General features: G+C 46.2%; 1 protein-coding gene across 1 annotated transcript; it reads right to left on the bottom strand.

Moving 5' to 3' along the window:
* Positions 1-6,767: 6,767 nt before the first annotated feature.
* prkg1l (protein kinase cGMP-dependent 1, like) lies at positions 6,768-15,438 on the bottom strand. Its single transcript, XM_076038963.1, has 20 exons — positions 15,087-15,438; positions 14,169-14,362; positions 13,963-14,086; positions 13,552-13,718; positions 12,803-12,916; positions 10,929-11,034; positions 10,655-10,718; positions 10,259-10,336; positions 9,978-10,072; positions 9,786-9,851; positions 9,127-9,204; positions 8,938-9,034; positions 8,681-8,820; positions 8,494-8,583; positions 8,200-8,341; positions 7,941-8,104; positions 7,724-7,846; positions 7,426-7,488; positions 7,261-7,327; positions 6,768-7,162 (listed from the first exon to the last, which is right to left on the bottom strand). The coding sequence occupies exons 2-20, from the start codon at positions 14,356-14,358 to the stop codon at positions 7,079-7,081; spliced, it is 2,052 nt and encodes a 683-aa protein (XP_075895078.1). The 5' UTR covers positions 14,359-14,362; positions 15,087-15,438; the 3' UTR covers positions 6,768-7,078.
* Positions 15,439-15,546: the final 108 nt, after the last annotated feature.

The raw sequence follows: 15,546 nt of genomic DNA, 5'->3' as shown, positions 1-15,546 counted from the left end.
GAAAGAAAAAAGAAAAAAGAAATAGGACATTCTTGAGTGGTGGAGTCAATCACCTGATCCGGATCCAACAGAGCAGCTTTTCAGCCACACAGGCCACAAAGGCCCTCGAAACAAAGTCGCGCACAAAGCGAGGGTGAAAGTCTGGAGACAAACGGAGGGAAACTCACCACTTTTCCACTTCTCCACCAATTTCTTTGTCTTCAAATGTTAAAGAACAAAATCAGTTTCTTTCAAGGGGCTTTGATTTTTCTAAGTGTAAAAGACCAGCTTCAGACTCATGTTTGTGCTTGTTTGTGACATAAAGTGGATGATAACATGGTGGGTTGTCATTGCAGTGTCTTGTTTGGCTTTGATGTGTCTTGATTGTTGCATGTTTTTGTTTTTTTTATGCTTATGTGATCTCTGTGTGTGAATTGACCGGAAATCCGCTGTGCACTGCCTTAATTAGGTCAGCAGGTGGCTATGCCTGGTGTGGTTTTTCTTAGGTTTCAAGACAGCAGGCGTCAACGTATGCTCCACTCCACAGGCCTGAAGGATCATGATTAATTAGCACTTTGCTCTTGATTCGGAGCGTTTCGCATTGATCGGATGTGTTGCTCATTTCATGGATGGCATCTATGGTCGCATTTCTTGGAGAACGCAGCGAGGTATGATGTCGTATGATTATCACGTGTAGGAATATTTGTATGATTTCAGTGTTGTGCAACTGTAGATTTATTTCATTTGCGTGATTTCGATATGTGCCGTTTAATAAGTTTATGAAATGTTTATTGTTATCTGGGAACACAATTTTCACGGTGCCGAAAGGATTTGGATCGACGACATCAACCTGTTCCGTGATGATCCTCGACAATTTGTGGACTTTAAGGTGTCATTTACAACTTTGATTGATTGCAAAACTATTTCTGCAAGTGAAAAAAATGCTATTTCTGAAAAGCTACCTTGTTGGCGAGGCATGTAAAGCTGCTGAAGGATGCTTATGAAGGTACCTGGTCTGTTTTTAAAGGACAGGTGCGGCAATCCTTTTGTTGTCCAGAAAGCCTTTTGAGACAAGCTGGTGAAATGGCCCGAGATGGGTCCATACGACTGTTTTGCACCAAGAGATTTTTCCCGCTTCTTAAAGTTGCTGTGCAGAGGACATGCCTTATGTTAAAGGGCGTGCCATTCTAAATGACAGTGAAGAAAATTATAAGCTTTTAAAGATGCTACCACAATGGATTGTGCGCAAATAGAGCAAAATCGTTGTGGAAGAGTCTGGAGAAGATTTACACACGTCACTGAATTTGCGGAGAAGGAGGCCAGCATAGCCTGTAAGCCCTTGATTTTTTTCTAAGATCAATGCAAATTTTCAAGCAGTCCCGTTTTTTAAGCTGAATGCCAACACCTTCATAGGATTTTTACTGCGTTGGCTCAAATCCACTCAACAGTCATTTCACAAACATTTGGGAGGACCGCAGTGTGTTTTTCGTCTTGATAATGCCCAACATGTCGTGGCGTGTCCTTTGTGGCGCTTATGTATTCGGGTTTTTTTTTTCAAGGGTATCGCATGTACGTAATTTCAGACAATGGTACGCTGTTAATCTACATTGCTGCAGTCAGAAGCTAAAAAGTCAGTGATCATAACAACGGTGAAACTGTTTCGATCCAATGCCAATTTGGATACCTTGGTTTGGATATCTATTTTAAAACGATACTTGTGTTGATACCAGAGGTTTTAAATTCGAACAACAACAAAAATACATAACAGCACAAAACGTTTTATTTTATTTTACTGGGGATTCAAATCAGGACTTTGTCCAAATCAGGTTTGTTGTATCCCTGTCCTTATACTGCATATTTTGCATTTTGTTTTATTTTGATCCACCTGAATTAAGTGGAGCTACACTTTGAAGACTTTGGCATGGCGCTGATTTTCACTCATAATCTTACAATCACCAGCCACCACCTTGACATCGATATTCAGTAGGATTGGACCATTTCGGTCGATGCAACAAATGGATTGAAGTTTGATACCCAGCGCTAGTTTTGAGGTTCATTCAGTGACATTAACTCCTAATGATTTTATTTTCAGTCATCCATCCATCCATATAATCTCTATCATCACTTCTCCTGGACTCATCGACCTCCGAGTTGCATTTTATTTGACCTACTTTTACAAGTGCGTTGTTTTACCTTGACACTGAGATCGACAGTAATTGCTTCTGCATTTCTTTTTGGCATTGAAAGCAAACAATGATTGTGCTTAGACTGGGTCAGTGTGGAGTGGTTATAAATAGGGTGAGTCAGCATTTACGCCGAACAGAACCAGACATGCCCTTTTCCATAAAACACAAAGCATATATTACCAACAGTGCAGCACGACCGCTAACAGCTCTCTGGTTGAGTTTCACGTCTTCTGCATTTCGCAGCTAACCTGGCCTCCAGACGTCAGTGAGCAACACAACTCCGCACGTAGTTTTTCCTCTTTCATTCACAATGTTCTCCCCAGACTTGAGCCAGTATGTACAGTTTAAATGTGCTCTGTCTGGGGGCCACAGCAACCATAATGTACCCAAACTTATGAACAGACTGGTGTGTAGGATCAGTGGTGTTTCACTGGAGGCGGCCTGAAACATCAAACAACACACAACTGCAGATGGAGAACATTTTCCCCTCCTGAAGCTGCCTGGAGGCTCTGGTTAAGAGGCTGAACCTCACTTGGGCAACAGACTTGGCCGCGCTCACCAAGAAGAAAAGAGCCCCGTGGTCAGGAGGCGGGAGAACCAGGAAGTAACAATGATTGGCTCAGAGGGAACAAGCAGCGAGGGTTACTCTCAGTCATGTTGCGCCTTGCATATTAGCCATCAGAGACATCAGAGTGTGTACTGTAAAGTGTCCAGTGTACAGTAGCTGGCAGCGACAGTGGCCAAACCCTCCGCAGCCCTTTGCCAGAGACTCCACCGTTTACACCGTGAGTGAAAATGAGTGAGAGTGAGGCGAACCAACAAGGACACCAACTCACTGCTGCGACAAAACCCTCCATCTTCCACCAGCGCCAGGGCTCACCTCACTGAATAAATCCCTGCTTTCTCACACTGCCTCACCCCCCCCCCCCCCCCTCCCCCCCGGTACACCCCTCAACCTCTCACCTAGTTTCTCCCCCAGTACCCAATAGGAGAGGGGACGAGGAGTGATATCATGCCCCTCCCTCCCTCTCCTTTAGCCATGCCGCTCCTGCGCTGCCTCCTTTCCCTTTATGGGCAGAGTGATGCCAGGCTCGTCCTGAGAGGAAAAGTGATCTGCCTTCAACGTGGGTGAAGTCAGCAGAGTTCGGTCCACACCTGCTAGAAAGGAGGGAAAGTTGCAGGCGGTTCCCACCACTCCGTAGACAAATAAGCGCCAACAAAGGCTTGTCTAAAGATGTGGCACGCTTTAAAAAAATAAAATAAATGACGAGGCAGTGTGAGAGCTTCGTGTAGGCTCATCACTCCTCCTCTCTCTTTCTCACACACACACACACACACACACACACACACACACACACACACACACACACACACACACACACACACACACACACACACACACACACACACACACACACACACACACACACAGAGTCTCATTCATGGTGGCTATTGTCGAGTCACAGACAGGGGCCATTGTGCTTCAAGCTTTTACTCCCGGGGAAAGACACGGCACAAAAGGAAATGGCACACACACATCAAAATAAACTGCGTCTTCACATCCCGGAGCTGGAACCCTGCTGGAGCCGTGGAGCCGTTTTGGCACCTCACAGTCAGAGCGGGATGCACAAGGGGGGAGACCAGGTGGGAGAGCGCGTGAACGGCAAGGGCGGATGTAAAAAAAAATAAATAAATATATGACTTGTGATAAACCAGCACCGGGGATGCCATAAAGCAGCGAAAGGCGACGGTGAGCCAGACATGCACACGCCCGAGGCCGTGTGCATGTCTGTGCACATTTACTCCCACTGACAGGCAGGGGCAGAGCTGACAGCCACCAGATATTCACAGTTAAGGTGGCGGGGAGGGTGGGAGGGCACCCGAGAGCAATGCAAAATATCAAGAGGTGGAAACGGGCCACACGAGAAACCTGCTATGCAATCGGTTTGTAATGAATCACCTTTCAATGAGCCTCAATGCTAACTTAGAAGGAGAGAGCGAGAGAAAGAGGGAGAAACCACTGTGATGTTGATAGCCTCTTTAAAAGCGGTCAGAAAACGTGCTCCTCCTTTGGCTTCCATGAGAAATCAGACGAGGAAATACGGCTCATTAAAGGCTTTTAGCGACGGTGCGAGGTCGCCGTCGTCACGTTGAGGTAAAGCCTCTTTTGTTTAAATCACACACGAGCGCTGAGCTTTCCCTTTCTCGGCGTGCCCTTTGAAATCCCGCCGCCAGAATCAGTCAAAGTGGTGAATTATTTGATGGACCTCTGGGCCGAGCCTGAGCGCATTAGTGTTACAAAAAAAAAGAAAAAAAGAAAAAGTGGGCCATATCAAGGATGTAGTTCAACAGAAGAAAAGTGGACTGACCTTTGAAGCACTCAGTCAGTGACACCAAGATGTTTTGGGTCATCTGACTTTTTTTCCTAAGAAAAGCATATATATATATGTTAGCAAACTTCCTGAACTGCAGTAGGAGGCTGTGTACAGTAGCCTATGGTGATCAGACCAAAGCCAGGAATGTTTTCCCCCCCTGACCCAGAAACTGCAGGAGGTGGCATGAAGGGGGGGGGGGGGGGGGGGAGGGGGGGGGGGGGGGGAGAGAGGACATCATTCAGTGGCCACACCGGCAGCAGCAACCAGCACTGCACCATGTGGCCCAAAGGGGCGAGTGGTGTGATCGAGGGGAGATGAGGAGAAGAGCGGGTGGGAGGCAGTGGGAGACACGTGAGGCTGGGCCACTGCTGATAGACGAGGAGGAGGAGGAGGAGGAGGACAAAAGAGAAGGACGCAATGGTGTTTTCCGGCTGTGACTGCCAATAAACCAAGCATGAAGGACACACACACACACACACACACACACACACACACACACACACACACACACACACACACACACACACACACACACACACACTATAAGGTTCTTCTTGTGTGGAGGTCTGGGGGTGAGTGATGGTGCAGGGAGCACCAGTGACTTTCACATTGCTTCCTCAGTCTCCTCTGAACCCCAGACAGGCTTCCTTGCCTCACACGCACCATGAACAGCTTGTGCAGTCTGTGCATTCTTCCCCTCCACACACGGCCTGGATCATCATCATCATCATCATCATCATCATCATCATCATCATCATCATCACCATCACCACCACCAAGCCAAGGCAAACACTCTCACTGAGGATTGCCCTGAGCTGGCGTGTGGCTGTGTGGACAGCTTCGAACATGAAGCTACAGTGTAGACTATGTTGACGAGCAGGCACAGAGAGACAGAGAGGGAGCAGTAAGATATTTCCACACAGCCAGGAGGGTGTGCGATTTCACTAAGGAATGTGTGGAAAGCTGCGGCTGGGAGGCTCAGACCCACAACCAGATTTAATAATGGTCTCCGAGCTGCACAAACAAACAACAACAACAACAACAACTACACAACAGTGGGCTTCAATTGAGCCACAACACAGCCAGGCAACTCAGGAGGAATGCGGTCGGAAACAGTGCACAAGCTGGACGCAAAATCACTGATTCACTGGAGATCGACAACATAAAGTCCCAACTCCAGGGTGATTTCATTGAGCAGAATCTCAAGTTTTAAAGTTAGTTCTTCAGACGCATCCATCACTTAGCGGAACCGCCTGAGCTCACTGAGTCGACTCTGCTTCCCACGTTGCAAACTCGGGGTGCAGCTAAACGTTCTGGAAGTTTTGAGATTCCCTTCCCCCTTTCGCTTTCTGTGCAAACAGGGGCGGGTGAAAAGCAAATAAAACAACAAATTAGAAAACAAAAACAAGGACAGTCGGTACTTACCTAACCCCCACCAAACTTTTGCTGTATCCTCAGATCGGCTCCGAAGTTTCAGAAGCTTATCAATCGTTAACTTGGCCGGCGTCAAGATGCACGCGTTTCTTAAGCACTTCCGCTCGGACGTTTCAAAATAAAACGATTACATAAACAAACAAAAAATAAAAGCAAACATTTTCCAAAATAGAATCTCGTCTTGTTGCAATCTCTAGTCTGTTTCCATTGGAGTGAGTGATATATAAATAAACAGAATATCCATAAATATTAACATCAGCAAATGTAAATCTGTCTTTTGGATTTTTGTGTGGCATCAAACATGTGTCTTTATACATATCCTGTAATATTTACAAGTCAAAGCTACAATTTCTATACAAGTTATGTATCGTACTCCTTAAGGATAGGAGTTTTAGAAAGAAAGAATATTACCGTAGTGCATTATTTTAGCATTTGATGTATTCATCTAAAGGCGTAGTCAGGCTTAGCTTACCAGATGGCTACCAAATTAAAAAAAAAAAAAAAAAAAAAAAAAACACTCTCAAAATAATTTTGACTTGTAAGAAATTTTAATTTTCCAACCAGTTCAGTTGATTTATAAAGTGTATTATGCTCACTTTATATTGAAGCAAGAACTTCGTAACTTCCTCTATTGTCTACTTACCTCACAACAACTCCACAATTCTCTTTAACTCCAGGCAATTTAGAGATAACCCCACTAATAAATGCATGGTGCATAAAACTTTGGCAAACTGAACTCTAAATTTTTTTATCAAACAACAAATGAATAGCAAAACAAATGATGATTGCGATTCAGCGTAGTTCTTTATTGCGTTACATTCAACATCAGAGACATCACTGGAATCATGTGTTTTTAAATCTATAGAGATTTGACACAGAGAACAGTCTTAGCTCCGCACGGTAGGCAGCATGGTTCACTTGTCCAGCAGTATCAGCATTCATTCACACAATGGAATTGAAGGTGTCTTTTGTCCGAAAATATAATTAAATATAATGAATTCCTGATGACAGTCGGACTGAGGGCAGTGACTTATACATGAAGACTAAACCTGAAAGTGTTGAAGAATCCTCTAACGGCGTCCGCTCCATTTTGAAGCTGCACCGCTAGAAATCATCCCAGTTTGTGCTCAGCTCCACTGAGCTCTCCGTGTAGTGGTCGCCTGAAGTGGAATCGGTAAGATGCTTCACCTGAAGGACAAAAACGAATAAATACCTCCCACACAGAAGGAGGAGATATCCAGTCAGAACGAAATAAATTATACATTGCTGAAAGGAATGCAACTCACTCTCGGGATAACTGGGGGGTTCAATATGCGTTTACAGAGTCCGTCCCAGTTGAAACCTTCAAACCATCTGAATTAAAAGCAGAGCATCATCATTACTGCAAATGAAAAACATGCTTTCAAGCGCGGGCCTCTGTATCTGCTGGCAATGTAATAAATCAGCCTTACTTGTGCTTCTGAATGTCCTTGGCCCCATTTCTCTGACTGCCCAGCCTCTCCGAGGGATTGCTCCTTGGTGATGAAAAGTGAACAAGAATACGTTGGAAAAAGAAATCATGAATTATTGATAAAACATGCTTTGGCAAAGGCCACTAACAAACCAGCACTATCTTGTTCGACAACCTTGAATGATTTCGCTCCCTAATGGAGGATTTTTCAATACTAAAAAGAGCAAAATCGCTAGAAAACTGCACTGAGCTCTCACGATACTTTTGCGTTGTGTATGTATAACATCATGTTAGAGGACCTGCACAGCTTCTTTATGAGACTGGAGGCACTTTTGCCGATGGTTTTGGGGAAGTCGATCTGCTCGATACCCCCGATGGCTGCACTGAGACTCTTTAGTGGGTCGGAGTTGCTGAAGGGGAGCCTGAGGAAGAAAAAGCATCTGGTCATCACTTGAATCTTTATCTGGACATGTAAAAGAGAAGGGTTAGGGTTAGCACAAAACTCCAAATACAAACCTCTCACTTAAAAGTTCAAACACAAGAACACCCAGTGACCACAGGTCTGCAGACACATTGTGGCCTCTGTTTAAAATGATTTCAGGTGCAATGTAGCCCAGAGTCCCGCAGAAAGTCCAGGTTTTCTTGCCCATATCAACTCTCTTCACACACCTGGAGCCAATCTGCAAACATTCATTCATACATTTTTTAGCAGTATTATATTAAAAAAGCGACCATATATGGACTTGATTTTTTTTATCATTGTCAACTCCAGTACCAGTTTTGCATAACCATGCTCATCGAGAACTACGTTTTCAGGCTTCACGTCTCTGTAGATCACGCCTCGACAGTGCAGATAGGCCAAAGCTTCAACCACACACGCTGTGTAGAACCTGGCGCTGTAGTCTTCAAGATACCCCCTGAAACAACACGCATGACAATGAACAGATTATGAAGCATGACGGGCAGATTTAAGGCAAAATCTCTGTCAGTCTACGTCTCCAGGCAAAGCAAATGGGCTATGAATAAAGAGATAATGGGCCTCACTGCTATGTTTTATTCCAAGTCATACCTATCAGCGAGGAGACTCGAGAGGCTCCCACCGAGACAAGCTTCAGTCAAAGAGAACAGGCACTCAGCGTCTCTGAAGGTCTTATAGAGCCTGTGACCAATAAATAGAGTTCAAACCGGTTGGATTTGCTTGTTGGAAATTAGATGCTGGAGTAATGCTTTACTGCATACCGGCGAAGGGCTAATACCTCACTATGAATGGACAATGAGTCTCCATTAGGATGCGTCCTTCCCTCAGGATGTGTTCGCGCTGACCGCTGGTGAGAATCAGCCGCTTCTTCAGGACTCTCATGGCGAAAAGAGGCTTGGCGCCGCTCTTCAGCTGCACCTGACGGAGGTGGAGATCGATAGATTGCATTATAGAAACATGGGAATCTGGAAGAGGCAGCCGCACGTGGAGAGCTGTTGTCGTTGGGCATGAGGAGCTCCGTGACGAGGCCCTTACCAAGTCTACATGACGAAACTCCCCGACGGCCAGGGTGCAAACGATTTGGAAATCACTCAGCCTGGTGGACGAGAGGAGGTCGGGATCCTTCTCTGACCTGCTCGCAAAGGAAAACCAGAGGTCAGCCTCACGTCAAAGATGTGCATCAGATGTCATTATCCTCTGAGATACTGCCGCGGCGCTGCTCACTCGCTCTTGGATTCTTGGCTTTGCTGCACTTCCTGTCCGCAGCCGAATACAAAGCCGCCAACTATGTCTTTGAAGGTCCTGAAACGCAAATGATTTACAGAATCTTGGATCTTGCAGTCATTTCTCACCTTGCACCACCTGCCTCTTAATTCATAAAGGAAGCTAATTAGTTATGGGATCTATAAATTACATATATTTTAAGATCTATGAAAAAGTAGATAAAAGCTGCCGCTCGTCTGTAGGTAGAGTTCTTCGGGGAGGTGCTGGTACTGGACTTGGATACTCAGAAGACAGAAAAAGACAATAAAACAGCAGCCACACACTGTGTGGGCAAGGTGATACTTGTCTTGGGACTACAAGTTCCCGAGTTGGACAACAGTGCCCATGATGTTGTGTTGGCCTCCGCCATTCCTACACAGGTGTCTGGCATTAACACAATCAGATAAAGTGACGGCCACAATCCCTTTGTATACAGCCACACTCACTGGTTGTCTATCTATGCCTGAAGAAGGTAAGAAGGATCGAAAGCTTGCTAAATAAATTGATAGTTTGAACAAGGTTACAAGTGTGTTTTTTGTTTCCTCAAGATCTATTAAAAACAAATGTTAAGTGAGAGAGCAAACCCAGCTGCAATGAAAGGTCAAGTTGCCCTTACTTACTCTCTGTCTATGACCAAGCAGGTGAGCTCCCCTGCAGCGATCACACTCGCCGTCCGAATGTCTTCCCTAAAAGGACCAAAAGTGATCACGTCACAAAGGCAGAGCACACATTAGTAAAATTAGATCATTCATTCTCCCTTCATGGCCTCCGCATCATTTCCTCTGAAAGTAGCAAACCATTCCCCTCCTCACCCCCACAGAGCTTTCTCCCCAAACCACTGTCTCTCCGAGAGCCGAGACAGCACCGTCGGCTCCTCCTGGCCGGCCTTTTTCTCCATCACTTTTACCTGGTAAACCGTCCGTTGCAAAAAGGGAGAGAAAATGAAAAAAAAAAAAAAAAAACAATAATGGAGAAAAAAAGCAGGCGGCATATTTTGCACACGCATGGCTTCATTTCTATAGCATCGTTGGCATCTTGTCCCCGGTAATGTCTTTCCTGGAAAGCCTCATTTTGCCCGCACGAAAAACTTCACCTGGCCTTTGCTAATGATATAAAAGGTGTCTCCGGCGGCTCCTTGTCGGAAGATGTAGTCGCCCTCGGCGTAGTGCATCTGAGGAACACACAGGAAACGCATTGGAGCATAATGGAAATGGAGTACAGGTGGAGAAAAAGCACGCAGGGAAGAGAAAAAACGCATCTCTTCTCCTGCAGACGCAAATAGGAGTTTCAGTGAAGGATTAGCCGTGTGTCCGCCAACACCTGCTTGTTGACTGATGCAACACGGGGAAAGCTTTAAATGGTAAATACAGAGGGGGCCGCCCTGTAAACAACAAGAGCCCGAACACCATCTGCTGTGTTTGCGCGTGTAATCTAGGAGCCGCGGCCTCACAATGCAATGCTTTGTGCATTTTTTATTTTTCATCCGCACCTCTTCCACGAGATCAGACATCTTCATGATGACATCCTCCGGCAACGGCTGCAAGAAGGGAACGCTGCGGACACACAGGTGCAAAGATTGCATTTTTAAGGCCCTCCCCTCAAAATCAGGTTACAAAAAAACAAGTGAAGGTCATCCAAGGGCGGCGCTGACACACTGGAGACACAGTCCGCCGACGGCTGGTGTCGCGGCCAGTGGCGGAGTGAATACACGACAGCTCCCTGGACTCCCCGGCCGCGTGTCGAATGGACAATCAGACGCTCACCTGCTCAGCAGCTCCACCGAGTGGGACAGACGGCTGAGAGTGCTCTGCACAAGGACGCCCTGGTAACTCTGCCGGTCAATAACCCACAGCTTGCTGTCCGTTTCCGCTGCACAGCAAAACACGGAGACGAGAGGAAGTGATTAAGGTTCCTGTCAGTGACATCGGCGCGCAGGTCTAAACACAATCAGGGTGTCGGCGTCGAGAGGGAGCCTCGACGTGAGGTCGGCGAAGGTCGGGAAGTGTGGACACAGCCTCCGCAGCTGACTGACAGCACGGGACTCTGTTCAAGAGTCCCTGTGTTATAGCAGAATGGAAACTGGAGATTCCAAAATTTTTGAAAAAACATCATAATTAGGCCTCTGCATGAAGACTTTGGTGCTACAAATGATGCCTTGTTGTACCGCCACTAAAAACAAGTTGAGTGCAGGGCAGACCATGCAGGGATTGCTGGTCCCAGTGCACTTTATGACGTCATAAAGGGTTAATTTCCATAACTGTGTGTTTTAACGTACACTTTGCAAAGCAGGGAACAAGATAAAAAAGTAAAGTGTGGACTTTTCTCATTTCTGGGGCGTCTAATGACAGCCTAGAGGCGTGTATTACTGTTAATGGGAATTTGCATAACATAGACCTTTAGAGAGATTAAATGTAAATGCCTTTTTTTTTTTCCCTGACAGACTTTTAATAAGGATCTAATCTTTACTATTAGCACTCTCTGTCTTTTTACAGAGCTTGAAAGAGCCTGTTCTAAATTAATAATGTCTTATATTGATTAGTTAACTGAAGCTTCCTCCAAATGGAAGTCTAATTAGAGCCACCATCTGATAATATACTGCTGCTCTGATATCTCAACTCTCTGTTTTTTTTTTCACATCAGCACTATTTAACTTGCAAAATAAGGTTTCATCTCACTAAATCGGTGCAGGTTTTTTCAGTGGAATGGAGAACAACAATGCTCACCAAAGGGATTTTCTGGCCTGTTGTCATGTGCACTTTTGTCCCATGGCTAACAGAAGCCCGACTGATGGCCTCAGATAGCAACAATGGGGGGGAAAAAAAGTAATTTCAGGAGGAGATGGGAGATAAAAGGGGTTGCGCGCTGACAGAAATGGACCTGGAACAAAGGAAAGCCGGCTACTGACATGAGCCGGCGACTGACATGAGCCGCGTATTGTCGCAAATTGGAGAGGCCGACTGCTCACAAGATAAAGAAAGGAATACAGAAAAGTAGATGAGCTGATTGGGGGCCAAACAAGGCCAACAAACAGATTTTTCCCATTTGAACTGATCCTTGCTGTTTCCACAGCCTATTTATTTTGCGAAACCAGGTCAGATGCTTTAAAAGATCAGTGAGAAGTTTTCCCCCTACTTAACTATTCCATCAGGAGCTCAAAGGAAATAACACTGTTTCCAATCAATACCACAGACACATTAGGGTATTTATTATCTAAGTGTGAGGTGGGGAAAAAGCGTACCATTTCTGAGCTGTCATTTTTGACACAAAAGCTGAATGCTGGTTGGATTATAGGGGGTGGGTTCGGCCGTCAGAACTCCGGGTGATGCATTAAAGCACAAAATGCTTTCAATTCCCCACATCTCTGTGAAGACCGTTTGAAGCTGTGTGGTGTTGTGCGAGATCTCGCGCACTCTTTCGCATTTTACATTCAACAGACGTCGTCTGTCTGAGGCCATTGCCAGAAAATCCGCCCCGCTTGTGGAAATTCTCTTGAGGGAGAATGATTTGCATCCCCACCTAATCAAAAGGAATTATACTTAAATTCCACTGGTGTTTCCGAGTGATTGAGCTCCGGTGAAGCCTGCGTGCAAATACCAGGAATAAAAAAATGATACGCCCGCACGTGGCCTTTCAGTACCTGAAACGGAGAAGGTGTGGGTGCAGTCGTAGAGGAGCGCCAGCTCTCCGAACATGCTCTCCGGCTCAATGGTGAGACGCCTCAGCCCATCTTTTGTCATGTCCAGCTTCCCTTCTGTCAAGAGAAACACAGCCAGTGGAAAAGATCTGCGGCATGCTGTACACAGGGAGCTTTTGCCTGTACACATTTTTCATATTGAAAAAAAGCATAAGCTGGCGAGGACCTTGAGGTGTCTGAGGGACATTGTACAAAGAGAGGATACGTAATCATCCCTGAGCCAAACAAGGTTAGCGTGCCTCTGCGAGGGGGGCCGACGGTAAAGAAGGAGGCAGCAGACACTCTCCTCTTCCTCGCACTTTAAACACGGCCAAGATTTCTTCGGCTCTGATCAGCCCCTGCATCCGGGGTGAGACGCAATCTGTTTGCTCTCCTCCTTTCCGTCACGTTGACATTTACATCGCAAACCTCATTTTTTTTTTTTTCCCCCTTCTGCTCTTCCTTTTTTTTTTTTTTTTCAAACGTGAATATCTCACATCGTCGCCCTTTGAGAGCCGCCCTGGAAATCCTGCTCTAATTAAACTGTAAGTAAGGAAACTTCTATAAAGGCGCGGATAACCCCGACTGTTCCGTTGGGCCTCCTCTTGATCACCCGTCATCTCGGGGGAAATGTTAATCAGTATCCTCAAGGGTGTGTGAATGTTATTAAAGCTGGGTTGTGTGTGTTGGGGGGGGGGGGGGGGGGGTTTTACCTTCTAAAACATAAGCCTGGGCTCCGCAGGTGCCCTCCTGTATGACGCTGCAGCCCTGGTGAATGGTAGTCGGATACATGCAGGCGATGACGCCTCTGATTTCCTCTTCGTCCAGGTTCTTCAACAAGTCATTTTTGGAGAACGCCGCCTGAATCAACCTTTGAGATCTGAGTGCACAGAGGTGCAGCGGTGATTAAATATTAAAGGGCAAGTCAGGGCTACACACACCATATACCGTTTCACTGGCGCACCACTTGAGAAAAATCATAAATTACAGTCCTTGTGTGTGTGTGTGTGTGTGTGTGTGTGTGTGTGTGTGTGTGTGTGTGTGCTGTGCCAATGAGCCTTGAACATCGAAGAGACAAATTTTTCATCTTGAGATATTAAAAAGAAGAAGAAAATTGCTCTTACTCTTGGCTTTTGTCGCAGCTTCTTTGTGAGACCAGGGCCACGGTCACCGGCTCCAGAGCGAAAGACTCAGATATAATCGTGTTCTGTTTGGCTCCCTGCTTGTCCTGACTCTGGGTCGAACAAGCTACAGGCACAGGACATGAATGAGCTATGGCATAGGACCGCTTATGTGACATTATAAGGGGAGAAAACACCATGTCATGTACCTGCGCCTGCTGCAGAGGCACCGGGGAGAGAGACGTTGGCTCTGTAGCGGTCCAGCTCCTCCTGCAGTCGGCGAATGAGTTCATCCTTGGTGTCCAGCTCCAGCTCCAGCTCATCTATCAGCGTGTCCCTCTGGCGAAGCTCCTCGATCTTGAGCTGCAGGGCAAACTGGAGGTCCCGGAGTGTACCCATTACCCTGTAAACATCAGGTGACAACACGAGGGCACTGCAAACTCAGACGAAAAAAGGGCAAAAGTACGTATTTAGTGGCGGGTCGAACCAACTGTTTTACACTTTATCTTGAAAAACAAAAGCTAAATACTTAAACTTTGAAATGAATGGCTCTTACAAATAGACAAATATACTTCATGCAGACACAAAACAGGCAGGTCAATAGCTGGCTTGGATGTTTGATCACCCTCCATTCCACCAGCTCCCCATGCAATAAAGAGAACAGAGATCTAAATCTAAAGCTCTGTGACTCTATGCCCCTTGTAGTGTTTGATTCCCAGTGCATCACACACTCAGTGTCCTTGCTATCCCCGTACTTTTCCCCTCCCAACCTGATGAGAGAGGGGGAAAAAAATAATTATATGGTGGAAATGAAACCAGACAGACGGGTAGGACGGTGCATTTTATCCGCACTCTTTATTAAGTCATACACATCTTCAGTCCCTGCTGGAATAAAACACCGATGATTTCATTTTAGGTCATGCGAGCCCGGAGCGAAATGCACATCGAGCAATCTCTCCAAAGAGAGAATGAGTTTGGTGAGGGGGGAATCTAACAGCAGCGTTTGTGTGTTTGTAAAAAAAAAAAAAAAAAAAAGACTTTTAGCAGACGCACGGATGCCCTGTCACAACGAGGTGCAAGAAGAGCCGTTCTTTATTTTACATCGCACAAGCAGGCGGAACACTCACCTCACCGCAGGAGCCACTTCTCACTTGTCCTGGATGTGTTTGTCTGGTCGGGCAGCGGCTCGACAGGTGCAAAAATCCTCCTTCCCCTCCCGCTCCTCCCCCCGCTCCTGCTCCTCCTCCAGCCCGACCGAAAGGATGCTCCTCTCCCGCTCGGGGCTGCACACAGATAGCAGATAATCACATGAGCGAGACACTGGACACCGTCCTCCTGTATGTGGCGAAACGCTCCGACTGGATCCCAATTGGGTCAGATTGTCTTCGGGGTATTTCCGAGCTCCGGGGACAGACAGCGAAGTCAGCGGCGAGCATCAGTCATTATATTCCCGAGAGACGTTTGGCCCATTTGGGGAACAAAAACAGACTCTGGGCACCGAGCTCTGATTTATAGATGTGAGCTGCTGCTGTGTGTTTCCTCCGAGTTTATCCCGAAACAATGCTTACTAAGACAACAGACGTTTCG

This window comes from Nelusetta ayraudi, unplaced genomic scaffold (genome assembly GCF_046127955.1).
Source record: "Nelusetta ayraudi isolate G7.1 ecotype Tasmania unplaced genomic scaffold, CSIRO-AGI_Nayr_v1 ptg000058l, whole genome shotgun sequence".
NCBI classification, from domain to species: domain Eukaryota; kingdom Metazoa; phylum Chordata; class Actinopteri; order Tetraodontiformes; family Monacanthidae; genus Nelusetta; species Nelusetta ayraudi.
This window is presented reverse-complemented; position numbering and strand designations above follow the sequence as displayed.

Coding starts and splice junctions, on each gene's coding strand:
- prkg1l (XM_076038963.1), bottom strand. CDS start 14,358: ATGGGTACACTCCGGGACCTCCAGTTTGCCCTGCAGCTCAAGATCGAG. Junction 13,719..13,962: donor AGCTGCGACAAAAGCCAAGA/GTAAGAGCAATT, acceptor CTGTGCACTCAG/ATCTCAAAGGTTGATTCAGG. Junction 7,489..7,723: donor CTCATAAAGAAGCTGTGCAG/GTCCTCTAACAT, acceptor TTCATCACCAAG/GAGCAATCCCTCGGAGAGGC.